Source organism: Oncorhynchus nerka, linkage group LG1 (genome assembly GCF_034236695.1).
Source record: "Oncorhynchus nerka isolate Pitt River linkage group LG1, Oner_Uvic_2.0, whole genome shotgun sequence".
NCBI lineage: Eukaryota > Metazoa > Chordata > Actinopteri > Salmoniformes > Salmonidae > Oncorhynchus > Oncorhynchus nerka.
The window spans coordinates 27,289,011-27,310,812 of NC_088396.1; the positions used below are offsets into that span (position 1 = coordinate 27,289,011).

General features: G+C 42.0%; 1 protein-coding gene across 1 annotated transcript in view; it reads right to left on the bottom strand.

Annotated features, from left to right (window-relative positions):
* LOC115128466 (anosmin-1-like) overlaps positions 1-21,802 on the bottom strand; it is a 63,612-nt gene that overhangs the window by 38,676 nt on the left and 3,134 nt on the right. Inside the window, exon 2 of the mRNA XM_029658326.2 lies at positions 17,847-17,894. Coding sequence (XP_029514186.1) covers positions 17,847-17,894 — 48 coding nt within the window. The remainder of the gene's footprint in view (positions 1-17,846; positions 17,895-21,802) is intronic.

Here is a 21,802-nt window from a genome sequence, read left to right on the forward strand (position 1 = left end):
AAACAATTAACAAGTCAATAACACAGTAGAAAAAAAAGGGGGGAGTCTATATACAATGTGTGCAAAAGGCATGAGGTAGGCAAATAATTACAATCTTGCAGATTAACACTGGAGTGATAAATGATCAGATGGTCATGTACAGGTAGAGATATTGGTGTGCAAAAGAGCAGAGAAGTAAATAAATAAAACAGTATGGGGATGAGGTAGGTGAAAATGGGTGGGCTATTTACCAATAGACTATGTACAGCTGCAGCGATCGGTTAGCTGCTCAGATAGCTGATGTTTGAAGTTGGTGAGGGAGATAAAAGTCTCCAACTTCAGAGAGTTTTGCAAATCGTTCCAGTCACAGGCAGCAGAGTACTGGAACGAAAGGCGGCCGAATGAGGTGTTGGCTTTAGGGATGATCAATGAGATACACCTGCTGGAGCACGTGCTACGGATGGGTGTTGCCATTGTGACCAGTGAACTGAGATAAGGCGGAGCTTTACCTAGCATGGACTTGTAGATGACCTGGAGACAGTGGGTCTGGCGACGAATATGTAGCGAGGGCCAGCCGACTAGAGCATACAAGTCGCAGTGGTGGGTGGTATAAGGTGCTTTAGTGACAAAACGGATGGCACTGTGATAGACTGCATCCAGTTTGCTGAGTAGAGTGTTGGAAGCAATTTTGTAGATGACATCGCCGAAGTCGAGGATCGGTAGGATAGTCAGTTTTACTAGGGTAAGCTTGGCGGCGTGAGTGAAGGAGGATTTGTTGCGGAATAGAAAGCCGACTCTTGATTTGATTTTCGATTGGAGATGTTTGATATGAGTCTGGAAGGAGAGTTTGCAGTCTAGCCAGACACCTAGGTACTTATAGATGTCCACATATTCAAGGTCGGAACCATCCAGGGTGGTGATGCTAGTCGGGCATGCGGGTGCAGGCAGCGATCGGTTGAAAAGCATGCATTTGGTTTTACTAGCATTTAAGAGCAGTTGGAGGCCACGGAAGGAGTGTTGTATGGCATTGAAGCTCGTTTGGAGGTTAGATAGCACAGTGTCCAATGACGGGCCGAAAGTATATAGAATGGTGTCGTCTGCGTAGAGGTGGATCAGGGAATCGCCCGCAGCAAGAGTAACATCATTGATATATACAGAGAAAAGAGTCGGCCCGAGAATTGAACCCTGTGGCACCCCCATAGAGACTGCCAGAGGACCGGACAGCATGCCCTCCGATTTGACACACTGAACTCTGTCTGCAAAGTAATTGGTGAACCAGGCAAGGCAGTCATCCGAAAAACCGAGGCTACTGAGTCTGCCGATAAGAATATGGTGATTGACAGAGTCGAAGGCCTTGGCAAGGTCGATGAAGACGGCTGCACAGTACTGTCTTTTATCGATGGCGGTTATGATATCGTTTAGTACCTTGAGTGTGGCTGATGTGCAATCTGGTTTCCGAGCCGGTCACGGGTGCACAGCGGAGAAGGTACGGTGGGATTCGAGATGGTCTGTTGACTTGGCTTTCGAAGACCTTAGATAGGTCTGTAACAGTTTGGGTCCAGGGTGTCTCCCCCTCGGACGATATGAAAGAGAGGTTGAACAGGCTGGTAATAGGGGTTGCGACAATGGCGGCGGATAGTTTCAGAAATAGAGGGTCCAGATTGTCAAGCCCAGCTGATTTGTACGGGTCCAGGTTTTGGAGCTCTTTCAGAACATCTGCTATCTGGATTTGGGTAAAGGAGAACCTGGAGAGGCTTGGGCGAGGAGCTGCGGAGGGGACGGAGCTGTTGGCCGAGGTTGGAGAAGCCAGGCGGAAGGCATGGCCAGCCGTTGAGAAATGCTTATTGAAGTTTTCGATAATCATGGATTTATCGGTGGTGACCGTGTTACCTAGCCTCAGTGCAGTGGGCAGCTGGGAGGAGGTGCTCTTGTTCTCCATGGACTTCACAGTGTCCCAGAACTTTTTGGAGTTGGAGCTACAGGATGCAAACTTCTGCCTGAAGAAGCTGGCCTTAGCTTTCCTGACTGACTGCGTGTATTGGTTCCTGACTTCCCTGAACAGTTGCATATCACGGGGACTATTCGATGCTATTGCAGTCCGCCACAGGATGTTTTTGTGCTGGTCGAGGGCAGTCAGATCTGGAGTGAACCAAGGGCTGTATCTGTTCTTAGTTCTGCATTTTTTGAACGGAGCATGCTTATCTAAAATGGTGAGGAAGTTACTTTTAAAGAATGACCAGGCATCCTCAACTGACGGGATGAGGTCAATGTCCTTCCAGGATACCCAGGCCAGGTCGATTAGAAAGGCCTGCTCACAGAAGTGTTTTAGGGAGCGTTTGACAGTGATGAGGGGTGGTCGTTTGACTGCGGCTCCGTAGCGGATACAGGCAATGAGATCGCTGAGATCCTGGTTGAAGACAGTGGAGGTGTATTTGGAGGGCCAGTTGGTCAGGATGACGTCTATGAGGGTGCCCTTGTTTACAGAGTTAGGGTTGTACCTGGTGGGTTCCTTGATGATTTGTGTGAGATTGAGGGCATCTAGCTTAGATTGTAGGACTGCCGGGGTGTTAAGCATATCCCAGTTTAGGTCACCTAACAGAACAAACTCTGAAGCTAGATGGGGGGCGATCAATTCACAAATGGTGTCCAGGGCACAGCTGGCAGCTGAGGGGGGTCGGTAGCAGGCGGCAACAGTGAGAGACTTATTTCTGGAGAGAGTAATTTTCTAAATTAGTAGTTCGAACTGTTTGGGTATGGACCTGGAAAGTATGACATTACTTTGCAGGCTCTCTGCAGTAGACTGCAACTCCTCCCCCTTTGGCAGTTCTATCTTGACGGAAGATGTTATAGTTGGGTATGGAAATCTCTGAATTTTTGGTGGCCTTCCTGAGCCAGGATTCAGACACAGCAAGGACATCAGGGTTAGCAGAGTGTGCTAAAGCAGTGAGTAAAACAAACTTAGGGAGGAGGCTTCTGATGTTGACATGCATGAAACCAAGGCTTTTTCGATCACAGAAGTCAACAAATGAGGGTGCCTGGGGACATGCAGGGCCTGGGTTTACCTCCACATCACCCGCGGAACAGAGAAGGAGTAGTATGAGGGTGCGGCTAAAGGCTATCAAAACTGGTCGCCTAGAGCGTTGGGGACAGAGAATAAGAGGAGCAGGTTTCTGGGCATGGTAGAATATATTCAGGGCATAATGCGCAGACAGGGGTATGGTGGGGTGCGGGTACAGCGGAGGTAAGCCCAGGCCCCGGGTGATGATGAGAGAGGTTGTATCTCTGGACATGCTGGTTGTAATGGGTGAGGTCACCGCATGTGTGGGAGGTGGGACAAAAGAGTTATCAGGGGTATGAAGAGTGGAACTAGGGGGTCCATTGTGAACTAAAACAATGATAACTAACCTGAACAACAGTATACAAGGCATATTGACATTTGAGAGAGACATACAGCGAGGCATACAGTAATCACAGGTGTTGAATTGGGAAAGCTAGCTAAAACATTAGGTTAGACAACAGCTAATCAGCTGGCACGACAACAGCAGGTAAAATGGCGTTGACTAGGCAACGGGGCCAACAGATAAAACAAACAAGCAAAATGGAGTACCGTGATTAATGGACAGTCCAGCGTGCATCAGCTATGTGGCCAAGAGATCAGTGTCCAGGGGGCAGCGGTGGATGGGGCAGGGAAGCTGGACTGGCGAGTGTTATCCAGGTTTAAAAAAACTAACAATGACTAAATAGCTTGTAGCTAGTTAGCTGGTTAGCTTCTGGAGGTTCTTGAGTGTGTTCTAAAAAAATAAAAAATAATAGCTATTCCGTATCACATTGGGTGAGGCAGGTTTCCGGAAGGTATAAACAAATTAAAAATCAAAAAGAGATAGAAAGTAAATATGGGTGTTTGGGATGCGGCGATGCAGACGGTTAGCAGGCCTGTGCTAGCAAGCTAACAGTTCGTAGATAGCTAGATAGCTAGTTGTGAAGATCCAGCTGAAAAATGTTCCATTTGCGGTGGGAATCCGGTGAAGAATCCGGGGATGAAAAAATAAATAGGTCCGTTATGCTCTGGTTAGAGTCGCGTTGTTCGAACTGGCGAGAGCTTTCCGGGCTGAAGGTTAGCTGATGACCGGTTAGCTGAAGACCGCTAGCATGGCTAGCGATTAGCTGGCTAGCTTCAGTTGAGGGGTTCCGGTTCCGAAGTAAATATAAATATAAATACTTTAGGAAAAATAGCTACATTGGGTGAGGCGGGTTGCAGGAGAGTATTTGGAAGAAAAATATGTAAAAAACGAAAAAGATATATACAGGGGACACGACACGACAGGACTTACTGCTACGCCATCTTGGAGACAATTACCTGGAATACTTCTATAGCTCATGCACCAATTGCAATTAACAGGGTAATAACAATGAAGACCTGCAGGCATGCATGCCAAGTAAGTCAACATACCTTTAATGTTCTTTGACACAATTAGCGATTCATTACATGTCAACTCTAAACAGCATACAGCCTTGAAAGAGTAGTTTAAAACGTTGTGAATATCATTATTTATCCAATGTTTTCAAACCAACAAAAACAGCACTGTGCTGCCACTAATGGGCTGAAATCTATATGGTTGAAGACCTGCTATTATGTTCTTAGAGAGAGCGGGAAACGATGAGCAACCTAGCAGGTGGTACCACAGACATTCTTTGAGTTTCACTTTAATTATTCATTGAAATGCAGTTGAAGGGAACAGAGCCTTGGAGAAATATGTTGCCAGAAAGGGAGAAAAAAAAAAGAGGAGTTCATGCATTATAAATGTACCCCACAATCGAAGTTGCCTGCGTTATTTATGAGCTAAAATAAACACCCAGCCCAGCTAGGATCGGAGCTTTGTCTGTCTGCTGTGGAATGCAATAGCAGTTCACACTAATTACTTCATGACTGAAGTTTCACCCATAACAGCCATTCAACAAACCACTGACATCCCACTCACACTATATTTCTGAAAATGCAGACCAACACAACAACCAAAGCGGCAACGAAGCTGATGTGACTCATTCCATTCTGGTCCTTTGGAACGGTTGTTACATTACGCCACCAGCCAGACCAGAGATGGATATTACAGTGGCCGGTAACGTGAGCCTCACGTATCACCTTTCTCAGGGCTCGGTTGACACGTCATGACAAATAGACTCAACAGGATGTCTCAATCAGATGGGGTCAGATGGGTTAAAAACATGTCTAGTTGTCCTTTTACTGTGCTGCGGTGGCCTGGGAAAGAGCTGGGCCCTCTGACTCTGTGGCTGTCCCACGCCACTCTGCTTAACGTCCCATCTGATTTACTGTACTCTAGCAGCTCCCCCATACCAATGATGATGGGAACCACCACATCATCCTGCCTGATGATGGACGGATGAAAGCGTAGCGTAGAATGGGAGTACGAGCTAATGCACTTTCCCAGCATCACTGAGTCATTTGTTTAGGTTTTGTTCGCAATGCAAGATTTCAAGTTGTGATTATCAGATCATATTTTCCACAGAGCAGAAGTGAGAGAAAATAACATTTCTGTTATGGGCAGTGTAGTCAGTGGTGAATTGGGGAGATAGTGGGCGATTAAATGGATTTAGGCTTCGTTAAAACATGCTCCTGCTGGGCCCATACACACTATGCGGTGGAATTGTGTCTGGACTGGGACTCAAGGAATTAGAAATGAAATGTGAAGGATTTGGAGTCAGGAGACTTCAGACCACTCTCCCTATCTAGGCCAGAAATATCTGCAACATGAAAAGTCTTCAGAGGGAGTGAGACTGACCTGATAACATTCCACTGCCATCTCCTGTTATTTGAGGTTAAAGAAACACTTCAAATCCACTAATCCCACTCAACCAGCCCCCACTAACTTTCACAAACGGTAGTACTCTTCCTCAAAAACAAAATGTGTCTGTATCATCTCTACCAATGAGAATATATTGAGGAACACAACAGCCAGAATATCAATATTCAGAGCATGGAAGGCTTTACCCAGAGGGCCATAGGGCCAGGTCGAAGGTCACTGGATTTACACTGCTGCGTGTTTGTAGGGATCAAGCGAGAGCTTAGGACAGAATGGTCAATTTCGATTAGAGAGACATTTAGAGCCTTTGGAAATCCTAGCTGTGTAAATTACTCCTCTGCTGACATACTGACCACACTAACGCCCACATTATCAGAGTATTACTATGGACTTCATCATACCAGTGATGCCCAAATGAATGTCACACAAGATCTGTGCAGTTTCATTTCAGGATTTGGCCATCTCGAACATGACGTGATTGATTCAATAAAAAAAATATCCAATATCCAACACCCTCCTGTTGATTGTGTAACAAACTAACAATCCAACCTTTCCCTCAGATATCATTCTAATCTAAGAGCTCTCAAAGTAGAGATGGCAACATCAGGAGAGGAGAATACTAAGCTATGGGCTGAGTTTGTGGGTGCTGATAAGCCACGCGGCCAATAGAAAACAGCACAGAGCTCCTCGTCCGCAGAATGGGAATAAACAACATGGATTAGAGCAGATTGTCTCGGCTTGACAGGTCATTATTGCTTGAAAAGGATTTGACAAGCAGTTGTGATTACAATGATCCTTCTAGAAAAGAAAGAACACGAAGAAAAAAAAAGCCTGACATTTGACAAGATGTGTCATTGTAGCTGTATAAGCTTATTTCTGTTTAACAGTTTATTTGGGGCATTTGAAGATGCTTTCTGCATGTTAAAAACATAAATTGATGCATGGTTGAAAAGGAAGTGATCCAAATAGCTCCTTGAAATGACAAACAAATACCTGTTTATATTAGTGACTCACATTTCCAAGCGATGCCATAGAGGAGACACCCATGGTAATGCAACTTTTTCCTTCAGTTACTCACCATTGAGTCCTCACCTCCTCAGAATCATTGGAATGTTCCGGAAGGGAACCATCACCACTAGAGAAAGTCTAGGGGCTGTAACCTCAGTGAGGAGAGAATGCGCGTCTCCAGTGTCGATGGTCTGGTGTTTCTGGGAGGGGGGGGGGGTTCTCTCCCTGCCACCCACATTGTGTATAATGAGCTCCACAGATAGCAGGCAATGGAGCAACCCCCCTCAGTCAATGAAACTTAACAGCCATGTCCAGATCCTTCCTGCTAGGACTGACCAGCCTTGCTTCACACTCCTCCGCCACACACACAGGCCTCAGACTCAAACACCATTCAAGTATAAAAGTGCAAGGCGGAGTGTGGAATGAATAAAAACAGTAAGAGATGTGCACACAGAAATTAACCTAAATAAAAAGTGTTCTCAAACAACTACCACCACTGTCCAATGAGACAAATAAGTGGAGTGAATGAATACCAGATAATAATTGTGCATTCGGAAAGTACTCAGACACCTAGACTTTTTCCACATTTTGTTACAGCCTTATTCTAAAATATCACACAATACCCCATAACGACAAAGAAAAAACAGGTTGTCATTTTTACACATTTATAAAAATGTAAAAAGTGGAATCACATTTACATAACTATTCAGACACTTTACTTTATTGAAGCACCTTTGGCAGAGATTACAGCCTCGAGTCTTCTTGGGTATGACGCTACAAACTTTGCACACCTGTATTTGGGGAGTTTCATTCTTCTCTCCAGATCCTCTCAAGCTCTGTCAGGTTGGATGGGGAGCGTCACTGCACAGCTATTTTCAGCTCTGTCCAGAGATGTTCGATCAGGTTCAAGTCCGGGCTCTAGCTGGGCCACTCAAGGACATTCAGAGACTTGTCCCAAGGTTGTGTGCTTAGGGTTGTTGTCCTGTTGGAAGGTGAACCTTCGCCCCAGTCTGAGGTCCTGAGCACTCTGGGGCAGGCTGTCACCAAGGATTTCTTTGTACTTTGCGTTCATATTTCCCCTTGATCCTGACTAGTCTCCCTGTCTCTGCCGCTGAAAAACATCCCCACAACATGATGCTGCCACAACCAAGCGTCACCGTAGGGATGGTTCCAGGTTCTCTCCGGACGTGAAGCTTGGCATTCAGGCCAAAGAGTTCAATCTTGGTTTCATCAGACCAGAGAATCTTGTCTCTCATGGTCAGAGTCCTTTAGGTGCCTTTTAGCAAAGTCCAAGCGGGCTGTTATGGGCCTTCTACTGAGGAGTGGCTTCCGTCTGGCCACTTTACCATGAAGTCCTGATTCGCGGAGTGCTGCAGGAATGGTTGTCCTTTTCCTATCTGCACAGAGGAACTATGGAACTCTGAGTGACCATCGGGTTCTTGGTCATCTCCCTGACCAAGGCCCTTCTTCCCCGATTGCGGAGTTTGGCGGGGCAGTCAGTTCTAGGGTGAGTCTTGGTGGTACCAAAGTCCTTCCATTTAAAAATGATGGAGGCCACTGTTTTCTTGGGGACCTTGAAGGCTGCAGAAATGTTTTGGTACCCTTGCCAAGATCTGTGCCCTGACTAAATCCTGTCTTGGAACTCTACGGACAATTCCTTCGGTCTCATGGCTTGATTTTTGCTCTGACATGCACTGTCAACTGAGGGATCTTATATAGACAGGGGTATGCACTTTTCCAAATAATGTCCATTCAATTGAATTTACCACAGGTGAACTCCAATCAAGTTGTAGAAACATCTCAAGGATGATCAATGGAAACAGGATGCAACATAACTCACTTTCAAGTCTCATAGCAAAGGGTCTGAATACTTATGTAAATAAGGTATCTGTTCATTTGTAATACATTTGCTAAAAATGTTGTTTTAAAAAAAAAAAAATTGGCTGTGTCATTATGGGGTATTGTGTGTAGATTGATGTGGAAATAGATATTTTATAAATTTTATAATAAGGCTAAAACATAACACAATGTGGAAAAAGTCAGGGGGTCTGAATACTTTCCAAATGCACTGTTCATCTCAATATTTGGTCTGCTTTAATCTTCAGTCAGACTCTAGCAGCACACCTGGAGGCTCCTCAGAGGAAGGGGAGAACAATCCTCCTTATTGAATTTCAGAAAAAATGTAATAGTGAAACAAAGACAAAACTACCATATATAAATATATATATATAAATATATAATAATATATATATAATATATATAAATATACACACACATATTTACATGTCACTGATTATTGATTAAAACACATTGTTTTTTTAAATGAAGGTCTACAATAGCCTCAACAGCACTCTATAGGGTAGCATAATGGTGTAGCCGGAGGACAGATAGTTTTCATCCTCTTTTGGGTACTTTGACTTCAGTACAAAACCTAGGAGGCTCATGGTTCTCACCCCCTTCCATAGACTTATACAATAATTATGTCAACTTCCGGAGGACATCCTCCAACCTATCCGAGCTTTTACAGCATGAACTAACAGTTTATCAACTCAACTGAAAGGATCAGAGAATGAATCAAGTACTGAAAGCATAAACTATAGCGAGCTAGCAGAGTAGTGCATAAAATGTGGTGAGTAGTTGATTCAAAGACAGAATAGTTGATCAAATTATTATTATTTTTTTAAATGGAGAAGCAAGAGCGAGAGAGCGACCTAGTTATATTTTGTTGCATTTTCACTCTAACTTTCACTTAGTTAGTGAATTCAGCTAGCCAGTTTAGCCTTCTCAAACACCCAGCTCAAACAGAGAGGGATGCTATGTTAGCTAGCCCTGCTATGGCTATCCAACGCTGGAACTCGTCCAAGTCAACGTAAGTTTGTGGATTTATTGATTGATTTCCACCGGGGCCCGCCTGTGTAACTACTAAACTGCTTGCTGACTGTACTGCATGATTGTAACGGGTTTACAAACTTGTTAGTTCTAGTAGCTATGTTAGCTACGACGTTAGCTAATATGGTGACAACGATGTAGGCTGTGTGTAGCAGTCATGATATGAAGGTTTGGCTTGGATTTCTTTTTCTCCAACTGGTCACAGACAGCTGATGTGTTGTGCACTGAAGTCCACAAGTGAAGGGAAATCGATCCGAGAAGGAATTATACAATGAGCAGATCATGCTGTTTGTATGTGGTTGCTATGAACGTGAACTGTGTTCGCGTGTGATCAGGGGTGTATTCAATCCACCAATTCTGTTGAAAAAAACATTACTTAAACAGAAGCAAACGGAATGAAAATGGGGATAAAAATACCCACATTTGTCCAATAGAAACTCTCGTTTTGGATGAATGATGACACCCTAGATGCAGGTAAGAGTGTGCAAGGCTGTATAGAATGTGTCACTGTCTGTCACCTTGATTACTCACATTTTTCTCTCGACCTGTGCACCTACGTTGTAAACTTTTCATAGGCTAGGTTGTAGCAACCTCATGATAGCTATAGGGAACATTTTAGTATCATGTAGTAGCCTAAACCTTTTAATGTTAAATTGAGCTGTGTGAATGGAATAGGAATGACAATATGCTGTAATAGAAATATGGCCATGCTCATAAAAAAAATAGTCCTCCCTCATCTTAAAACGACACCGACCGCCACACACTTGACAGTAATTGTCACCAAAAGGTGCTTTGAAGTGCGTCCAAGCAGACAAAGACCCAGCCATGCCACGACCATAAACCATCCACACAGCATCTACTTAAATCAGATATTTTCACTGCGCCTCCAAAATATACTGCCTTCCTCCAAATGACCTTAGTAAATTGCCATGACACACTTCAGGTTTGTAGCCAATGAGGAATGCTATATTTTCCCAGAACGCATGCCATTATTTTCTTTTTTAATGACGATTAATGCAGATTGAGGACCGAGCCAACACTACCAATAGACTGATTGACCTAGAAAAACACTACTGTTGGGGAAGTCGGATAAAAAAAAATTGGCGTGAGAAAACTAGTGGGTAAGAAAGGGGGGGTGACGGGCTTTTTGAAAGACACTTTTCAATGAGAGACGTACATAGCTCTCTAGTTCTTGCTATTCAGGCAAACTGCACGGAAGCATTCTTCACAAAATGTAAAGGTTCAGTTGAGACATGTGTTATCCAATAGAATAAACAGATGTTGTTTGTTCTTAATGCAGGGATGTCTAGCTCATTGGGTATGATGGGTAAGCAGAGTCAAAAGAGACACCTGGAGCATTACAGTTCCATGAAGGACATGCATTGACATTAAAAAGCTGTCCATACAATGTTGCTTTACAAAGCTTCTCTTGGCAAGCTCTGAAAACCTTGGTGGGTTGGTGATGTGGCGGGCCGGGAAAACAGAGAGGAGAAGTCGTCAGTTCACTGCTAAGGGATGTTAGACTAAAGATTAATGGATTACTTTTGTTCATCCTACTGATGGGCTGAGCATTCTAGTTCACAGAGAAATCCATCTCCCTGGTCAACAAGTGTACATGGCATTATATCTTAATTTCAAAGCATGATTTTCTTCTTAAATCCAAAATACACTTTGGTCATACACCACATTTTTAAAACTGGATATTGGAGAAACGGGTTGAAAACTGGTTATATTCCAACATCTCTCCAGACAAGTGTAACCGAGCGTAGCACACGTGTGGGTAATGAAGTACATTGCTTATTTGCAAACTGGCATTTAACAGTCTCAAGTCAATCCTAGCATTTGATTTGGAGCATGGATCGCACCCTTTGGGAAATCAGCCCTGTTAAATGTCAGTCATACTCTGCATGTGGAAAGCTTTTTGGCTGACACACACATTCTTAGCACAAGGAGCAGGAAAAGAGAGAACGCCCTGTAGTTTGAAAACTTTCGATGAGTACCTTATCCAAATCTCTCAAGTGGGAAGCTATCAAAGCAGAGTAGACTAAATGACAATAGCTCATACAAATGTTGCCTGCACTCCGCTCTATCCTCCTGGTGTCCCCTAGCTGAATAGGGGCTGGCCTGGTGTTACGGCATGCTAATGACTGCCCGCTACCTCTCCCTGCCCCAGCAAGCGGGAAGACGGGTTAATCACCATGACAAAGGGGGCTGCTGGGAGTTAGGAGGCAATAGGAGTGACTCCGGCCGTTCCCCCGTCTAAGATGTAAACTGGGAGGCTTTGATTTCCTAAACCGCTGACAGACGAAGAGTCATAGCATCTTTGTCTAAATAATTAACCAGTCTTTACCACACATTGTCCACAAAGGGACCCCCACTATGGACTTGGATGGAAAGAACACCGGTCCAGGGAGGGGGAGGACTTTTTAGCCACTGCTTTTGTCCGTCTGTTTGACTGTGAGCTGTTCATGAAGTGAGGAGAAGCTAATCAGAATCCGTAGAGCCATCCAAACAGAGGCACTGTACGACATGGGCCATTTGTAGTGATTGTTTGAGCTGACACAATGGCCCCTGTGCTTTGAGAGGCTCAGAGAGAGACTCTGTAAACACTCCACTCAATTATGTCGATATGAAGTGTGTGTGTGCGCATGTATGCTCATCAAACAAGACAGAACTTTAGGGTTCTAGTCCTTGTTTGAATAACTAAACTCTTATTTGCTCAGTTCTAAAATATACCAGAGGGATACAGGTCTCATCAACAAATTGGAGTTCAGTATTATGATGGTGAACTTTGAATATTACTTTGTAAGGTGCTACATCATGTTCACACTCCAATAAATCATGTCTGAAAGTACAGGCTAAACAAGTGCAAACTGATTTGTAACACCCCGCGCACACACACAGACAGAGGGTAAATGAGTGCAAAGTCACATGCTTGTCAAGAGAACAAGACGTCCATTAAAGAATCTCTGGCATTTTCAGAGATTCAGCCATGTAGCCGGTTGATTATGAAAACAGTATGCTGTGCATTGACTTGCAGCCAGCAAAAGCCTTTTCAAACATAAAACTCATGATGAATGACAAGGGAATGGCTGGTGCCAAGAACCGGTGTTGGCCATCACTATGGAAAGGAAAGAAACAAGTTGAGCTGCATTATAGTGAAAACAATGGAGGCTCTACTTTAAAAAATACACATAATTTAAAACACCCCGACAAGGCCATTACAAATTACCTCAAAACGTAATCTTCTGGAGCACAGAAATATTAACTTTGAATATACTTTAGTCATTTAGCAGCTCCTACTTATAAGCATGTGTAAATGTCATACTGTACAGTATAATGTACTGATACTATGCATATGATCACATATGTAGGTATCCACACACACACATACTGTACCAGTCAAAAGTTTGGACATACCTACTCATTCAAGGGTTTTTCTTTATTTGTACTATTTTCTGCATTAATAGTAAATAATAGTGAAGACATCAAAACTATGAAATAACACATATGGAATTGTTGTAACCACAAACATGCTCAAATATATTGTATATTTGAGATTCTTCCATGTAGTCACCCTTTGCCTTGACAGCTTCGCATACTCTTGGTATTCTCTCATGAGGTAGTCACCTGGAATGCATTTCAATGTGTGCCTTGTAAAAGTTAATTTGTGGAATTTCTTTCCTTCTTAATGTGTCTGAGCCAATCAGTTGTGTTGTGACAAGGTAGGGGGTGATATACAAAAAATAGCCATATTTGGTAAAAGACCAAGTTCATATTTTGGCAAAAACAGCTCAAATAAGCAAAGAGAAATGACAGTCCATCATTACTTTAAGACACGAAGGTCAGTCAATAAGGAAAATGAAGAAACTTTTAAAGTTCTTGACAAGTGCAGTCACAAAAACAATCAAGCACTATGATGAAACTGGCTCTCATGAGGACCGCCACAGGAAAGGAAGACCCAGACCCAGGAAGACCCAGGTTTAAATTCTTAGAGTTAACTGCACCTCAGATTACAGCCCAAATAAATGATTCACAGAGTTCCAGTAACAGACATATCTCATCATCAACTGTTCAGAGGAGACTGCGTGAATCAGGCCTTCATGGTCGAATTGCTGCAAAGAAACCTCTACTAAAGGACACCAATAATAAGAAGATATTTGCTTGGGCCAAGAAACACGAGCAATGGACACGGTGGAAATCTGTCCTTTGGTCGGAGTGTAAATTTGTGATTTTTGGTTCCAACCGCCATGTCTTTGCGAGACACAGAGTAGCTGAATGGATGATCTCCGCATGTGTGGTTCCCACTGTGAAGCATGGAGGTGGTGGTGTGGTGGTGCTTTGCTGGTGACCCAGTGATTTATTTAGAATTCAAGGCACACTTAACCAGCATGGCTACCACAGCGTTCAGCAGCGATACACCATCCCATCTGGTTTATGCTTAGTGGGACTATCATTTGTTTTGACCCAACACACCTCCAGGATGTGTAAGGGCTATTTGACCAAGGAGAGTGATGGAGTGCTGCATCAGATGACCTGACCTCCACAATTACCCAACCTCAACGCAGTTGAGATGGTTATGGATGAGTTAGACCGCGGAGTGAAGGAAAAGCTTCCAACAAGTGCTCAGCATATGGGAACTCCTTCAAGACTGTTGGAAAAGTATTTCTCATGAAGCTGGTTGAGAGAACAAGAGTGTGCAAAGCTGTCATCAAGTCAAAGGGTGGCTACTTCAAATATATTTTGATTTGTTTAACACTTTTTTGGTTACTACATGATTCCATAGTTTTGATGTCTTTACTATTATTCTACAATGTAGAAAATAGTCCAAATAAAAACCCTGGAATGAGTAGATGTCCAAACTTTTGACTGGTACTGCACACACACACATACATACATATGTATGTAACAAACACACACCACACACACACACACACACACCAGCCTGTATGAGGACCCTAAAAACTGACCAAACCTTTTTCAATTAATCACAATCCGCATGGATTTGATTTAAATATCAAAGGAATATAGAAATATTTAGATCTTAAATAAAAGGGGATGGTTTGCATTTGGGTGTGAATACAAAACGTTGATTGTAATGAATATTCATAACAAATGCAATACTGCGAAGTCAGTAAAGAGTGTTCAGCAGTTCCACATTTCACTGTTTCATATTATCCATGTAGTCATTAATATAAAAAAAGGGAGCCCAAATTAGTGTTGGGCAATATTACGATAGTATCGTCTATCGAGGATGATTGACAGCCATCGTTGATGGCGATGACGTCGTGATGTGACAGACGATACCTAAACCTATTTCAACTTGACTGCTGGCGCACAGTAATGAGCCGAGTCAAGAAGCACACAGCACAGCACTGCACAGATGACAATCTGAATAAACTGCATATATTCCTATTTGCTACAGACTATTACAATAAATGTGTTATATTTACAGAATGCAAGAGAACAATGTAGACAGACCTTAAGAGTTTTACCAAAGCGGCACAGAATGTCCGGTAAGAAAATGTGTTTTTGTTTTTTCCCTCTCGAATGATCTGGGTCAAAAAGTTCCTTTTTACAGCAGACGCTCTGGTGTTTTAATGTTATAGAAGCCCAATGTTCTATTATCTCTCAATTTGATATCAATATGACTATTAAGACACTTTCAGTTGAATGCATACTGGATTTCCCCCGCCACACTATTTCATGATCAAACAGTGATTGAATCTAATGGAGTTCTAGGCTATTTAAGGAAGTTTAAGTTGTTTTTGAATAACTTAAAACCATGGTAGTCCTAAACTAAGGTAATATTGAGGGAGATGGAACAACCAATAGCAATGAGCAAGATAGAAAAAAACAAATGATATATATATTTGAACAAACCTTACAGTACAAGACAGAAATGCATGCGAGGCCAGACAAAATCCCTCCTTGCCGTTGCAAACCAAACAGCCAAATGCCTTATCCTACTAATGGAAATATCATAAAAGCATTAAGACTAATTACAATTATGAAGAGTATTTCCCAAACATTCCAATAAAGTGTTTAATGTCCTAAAGTTGCAGCTTTTAAATGAGAACAATTATGAAAGTCAGAGTCTATGCTATTCTCAATCACAGCTTTATTATTATGAAAGTCAGAGTCTATGCTATTCTCAATCAGCTTTATTATTATGAAAGTCAGAGTCTATGCTATTCTCAATCAGCTTTATTATTATGAAAGTCAGAGTCTATGCTATTCTCAATCAGCTTTATTATTATGAAAGTCAGAGTCTATGCTATTCTCAATCAGCTTTATTATTATGAAAGTCAGAGTCTATGCTATTCTCAATCAGCTTTATTATTATGAAAGTCAGAGTCTATGCTATTCTCAATCAGCTTTATTATTATGAAAGTCAGAGTCTATGCTATTCTCAATCAGCTTTATTATTATGAAAGTCAGAGTCTATGCTATTCTCAATCACAGCTTTATTATTATGAAAGTCAGAGTCTATGCTATTCTCAATCAGCTTTATTATTATGAAAGTCAGAGTCTATGCTATTCTCAATCAGCTTTATTATTATGAAAGTCAGAGTCTATGCTATTCTCAATCACAGCTTTATTATTATGAAAGTCAGAGTCTATGCTATTCTCAATCACAGCTTTATTGTGAATGACATATTTCAGGCCACAAGAAGTCAAATTGAGCATACAATGTCAAGATGGAAAAAATCGAATGAGAAGTCAAAAGAGCTGTGACCTAAGTTCTGAAAGAAACTATACGTAGCCTATAGGCATATTATTCTAGCAATATGCTACCTACAACACATAGTACCCTAGGCCTAATAAGATATGAAACTGGTATTCTCATTATCCAGTTCTGGGGACAACAGAGTTGCTTGCTCTGCACCCTATGATGATTGACAGTGTGTTACTCACTCTGCGCTTTGGCACACACAGTCAGGCCTAGGCTACCCATATTATTATTATTGATTGATTTTAAATCTAAAGTTGCTATAGCCCAACCCTAGACAAATCATCATTAATAAATCATTGAACACTGATTGGGCCCAAATGTTCAGTATACAGGCTCTAACAAATAAACTGGGTGTCCTTGGACATTTCCAAATATATGATTTATAATAAAACCTCAATAACACAGTGTAAGAAACGCAAACAATGACTCAAGAGAGTAATTGTTTTCTCTCCCTGTGCTGCATGAACAAGCCATACAAGTAAGTAGTCAGTACAGACAAGGATGAGATCCAATTTGTCGTCGCCTCCGCAACAGCACGCTTCCCATGAGCTATTAAGACAACGTTTTTATAAATGCAAAGGAAAACACGGGAGAGATGAAAAACAAGACAGAGACACGCTCTCGCGAAAGAGAAAACTGTAAGCGTCCGTAGAAGTGTGAATGACAACACTCGATTTACATCCTGGGTGGAATTCAGTCCTCCGACGATGACATCATCAGGACCAACGTGTAGGGTGGTTGCTGCTGTCCTGGTTGATATGAACAGAAGAGTCTTTGACAGAGATAGGGTATCAGTTACTGTCCCAAATGGCACCCTATTTGCAGTACCCTAATCTTGGCCAGAGTCACATAGGGACAAGCTGAAAGGTAGTCCACTATTTTGTGAATAGGGTTCAAAGTTGCCCCATGTCTTTGATCCCTACTGTTGTGTCATCATCATTCCTCCCTCCTGGTTGTCCTCCCAGAATGCCCTGGGCTGAGCCTGTCCTCAGTATACTGTCTACTCAGTGGGCTCAGCACCACAGTGAGGGGCTTGTCAACAGCTCCCAAAGAAGCTGAGAGGACGTGTCAGCACCATCCTTTCAGAGGACCTGTCAACACCATCTTTGTACCAACTGTCTTTGGGACAGGGCACGAAAACCAAACAAGACCTTCAGGAAACGCTGGATAAAATGGACTACTGTAATTCTAATGAACAGGGGTTTAGTGGTGTCAGAGACGGGTGGTGGAACCTCAATAACCCTAGAAGAACTTGACTGATGAAAAGGTGAAGTGTGTTCACATAACGGCTATCATGGTTTGAAATTGTTCACCTAAAACTTCTATAAAGTTTGGGTATAGACAGGTTTCTCAAACTTACTTTATAAGTTTGTTATTTCATTTAAAGCACATGCAGTCAATACTTTGTTACATACCTTTGAGCACTGTTTGTGATTCTGACACCAAACCAAGGATCCATTATTCTGTAATGAAAATAGAGAGCAGATGAGTTACAATTTTCAATTCAAGAATTATCAATTAAATGCTAAACACATCATAATTCAGTCCAGTACAGTAGGTATTCACACAATAATTCATAACAACATCAAAAACAGAAAGAATGCTTTGAATCAGTTTCACCACAAAACTTTCTAATTTCTTTATTTAGAAGCCATGGGAAATGTATCAAAACTCAGTTGAATCTTTGAACGGAGTAATACACCCATATGTGTAACCTAAGGAAGCAAGGTCAGAGAGGGGTGGGGGCAGATCTCTGGTCAGTTTCAGTGTCGTTCAGCAGAGCACTGTGACCTCAACTCTTATCAGCCTGCGTTTGATCTCACAACAGACATCCCAGAGGTCACTCACACAGGAACTGATGTCAGCACTCTTGTGTAGACTGCAGACACCTCCAATTCCCCCTAATTGCTGTGGAAGTGCCACCTTCTGGGTTCCATGAAGCCAAACATTTGGTCCTAATTGTGCCGGCTAAAGAGAGTGTCTCCCTGTCATCTTGAGAAGTTCCAATGGGCTAAATGCCTGGCTCAAGTGTCCATTTCCTGAGCTCCAAAAAACCACAAGGCTATTATCTTCAATTATGGTTTCACTTGGACATTAAATGTAAGATAAATGATCGCCCAGACAAATTGACCAGTTGATTAATTCGCTGGTGGGGGTAATTCCATGGTAACAGAATGATGCCGATTCCCAGATTTTTCACTTTAAAATGTATGCTAAAAAAAGTTACATGATTTTGTTTGATATACATTTTAAAGTGAAAAATCTGAGTCTCAGCATCATTCTGTTACCATGGAATTTCACATTTTTGCTAAGGTTCTAGGTATGAAGGCTTGGGTGCAAGTGTTTCATTGATTCATTCAAATCCCCATTGAAGTTTTGTCTGCCATTATTAATAGTTGGGAAATTCCAAATGTAGAGAAAGGAAACCTTCTCAATAAAGGCGATGACTCTAAATTTCCATTACCAGACATATGTTAAAAATGAAAGGTCACCGTTATACATGAATCCGTGCGTTGTTCCTTACAATAAGACACTGCACCAGGAATGACTGACTAGCCAAACCTTAAGGGTCTGTGAACCAAGAAAGTCTGCATAAATTCAATGTCAAGTTCAAAGTATTCTCAAACAATGTAATCCAGTGGAAATTCCCAGTGAGACCTCGGGAAAGAACTTCTCGTTAAAGGATTTCATTTGCCATCCAGTACCAGTGTGTGTTATGTGTCAAGGATAATGGTCAGCCAGTTTAAAAAGCATCCATGGTGCATCAGGAAGTCTAGGGAAGAGACTTAACAGCAATTCCATGGTAACAGAGTGACAGTGAGACGCTGATTCTTCACTTTAAAATGTATATGTCAAATAAAAAACAATGATTGCAAAGTTAATGCAAAACAATTTCCACTGATTTCCATTTGACAGAAATACATTCACTTGAAGAACAATGCAGATAGAAAGTTTGGTAACAAAGTAAAACTGAAGGAGATTTGTCCTACCGTGGAATTGCCCTACTGCTAATTGTAATAACATCATAAAGAAATCCATGTTACTAATGAATAGGATGCAAGCGGGACAAATCTCATAATTCTACTAAACAAAGACCAAATTAATAGATGGAAATGTAGGTAACAAATAGACATGTTTTACCTATAGCTTACATTTCATAGTCAGCCCTAGTTTGGAACAGGAAAACCTGAAGAATTCACTTTAAAAAGGCAGGCTGCAGCAGGAAATGAAACGTGTTCTTCTGTAGTACTATATGTACTGTATTTTGATTGAAATGTTGTGCTCTATAACATGATGAATGTACATGTGTAATAACATGATGTACATCTAAAACATGTCAAATAAATTACATGTGTAATACAAATCTAATGGCACTAAATATACCCAAAAATATCAATCAAACATGTCAAAATAATATATCAGTGCCACTGACTCTGTAAATAAAACCCTGGCAATCACTCAAGATCATTTATACACATTGGCATGACTCCAGCCTGCTCCTAAATCACAGGCACAGTTTTTCTTTACACCTTTTCTTGCCCATCCGTCAGTGGCAACAGAAAGAGATCTGTGGAGGGGCTAATTTTGCTCAGTGACAGCATCTCTGCAGCACCGGCGGGGCTCTGTGGGATGTTGCCCCAGCTGTCCAGGCCTGACCTCAGCATGTCATGGACCAATGGGGAATAATTATAGGTCAGGACTTCATCCCAACGACTCAGTGGCATTCCTCAGCAGTTTCAATATGATGCAGTGCTGCCGAGGAACTGTTTAAGACTCCGGTCGATGAAATGCTTTCCACATCCGGATAGTCACTAAAACGACTTGGAGAGCCAAATAGTTGCTCTGTGTGTCTGAACGCAGAGGTGAACTCACAGCTTTCTCTGTCTCACTGGTAAAGTCATGTAAACACAGATTCACCCCAGAGATGTATTCTGGCTTGTGCCAGCTGAGAAGGCAGAGCAGGTGACCAGGGCCATGTTGTATTTCTAGACATCTGAGGAACATAGACAAAAAGCCTGCTCTGCTTTTGAGTACAGCATTCCTTCTTTTGAAAACAGCTATACATTTTGTTTCCCATCCATCTCTGATTTGTGGTGCCATCGCTGTTCAGTGTTCACTTTCTGAATCCATGTGATCCTTTATCAACTATCGTGTCGCTGTAGGCCTACATTACATCACGCAGTGCTGATGAGCGATGAATGTCCTGCTTTTTTAAGTTCAGCACAGAAATTACAATAGGTCACTTATACATCACTGACATTGGTAAAAGCCCTGACAAAAATCTGTTTGGATCAAAACATTGTCAACCAATAAAATATGTGTAGCACATAAGGGATGTGCAGAGCATATTTTTTTATATTATGGATTTGTTTTTAATGGCCAAGCACCACATGCAAAGTGTGTGATTTCATAGGCAATTGGAACCCCAGGTAGAGACAGTTCAAAGAGCTGGCAACCTCTCTATATGTCTATCAACAACCCAGAAGCCTCTCCGGACCAAAATAACTAAGCAACCCTCCAGGTTGACTGTTCAAATAGCTGTGGGCTCTAAGCAAATAAATCAGAGAATTTGACATGCATGGATTGTGACAGTGAGGTTCCTCAGTCATATTATTCAGCATCAAGGTTAATATGAAAGTGAATGTTGTATCAAATTGAAATGGTGAAGACGTTGAGCCTGTATCCCGTTAGGAATGTGTAATGTTTGTCTGAGGAGGCACTAGAGGGTGTAGCAGGCAGTAGCACTCACTGGGAGCTGAGATTTACAGACATGACGGTCGTGGTTTAAAAGCTTTTACAGAGAGGTGAGGCCAAGCTACACAGAGCCCTATTCATCCCCTGTCTTCACTAATGAAATAGTCCACACATGAGACGAGCAGTGGCTGTGGTTTGATTCCACCCCAACTTATTTAATATCAAAAGACAAAAACAAGGGGATACGGAAAAACTACTTTCCCATGTTTTTCTTTCCTTCGCTATGAACACAGGTCTCACAAGTGCAATACTTTAACTTTCAGCACCCCCGCTCACTGGGTATGAACGACCAAATTTAAAATGTTATATTTTTATGACTTAAAATGTAATAACAACACCACATGGACACACCTTGTTTTTTGGTTTCATGGGTAGTCATAAATAATCCACTACAAGACTGATGCTTTCAGAATGCATTAGTGAACAGAGGTCCCAGTTCACTCCTAATATTTTAAATGTCCAGTGACCATATTTATAACTGGGTGTTCCCCTCTCTCTGTCTATTGTACCAGGGTGACAAGTCCCCCATATATGAAGAAAAATTTCAATAAATACATATGTATTTTGGAAGTACTTCTACATTTATAAATCCTAAATTGCCATAAATCCAAAGCCC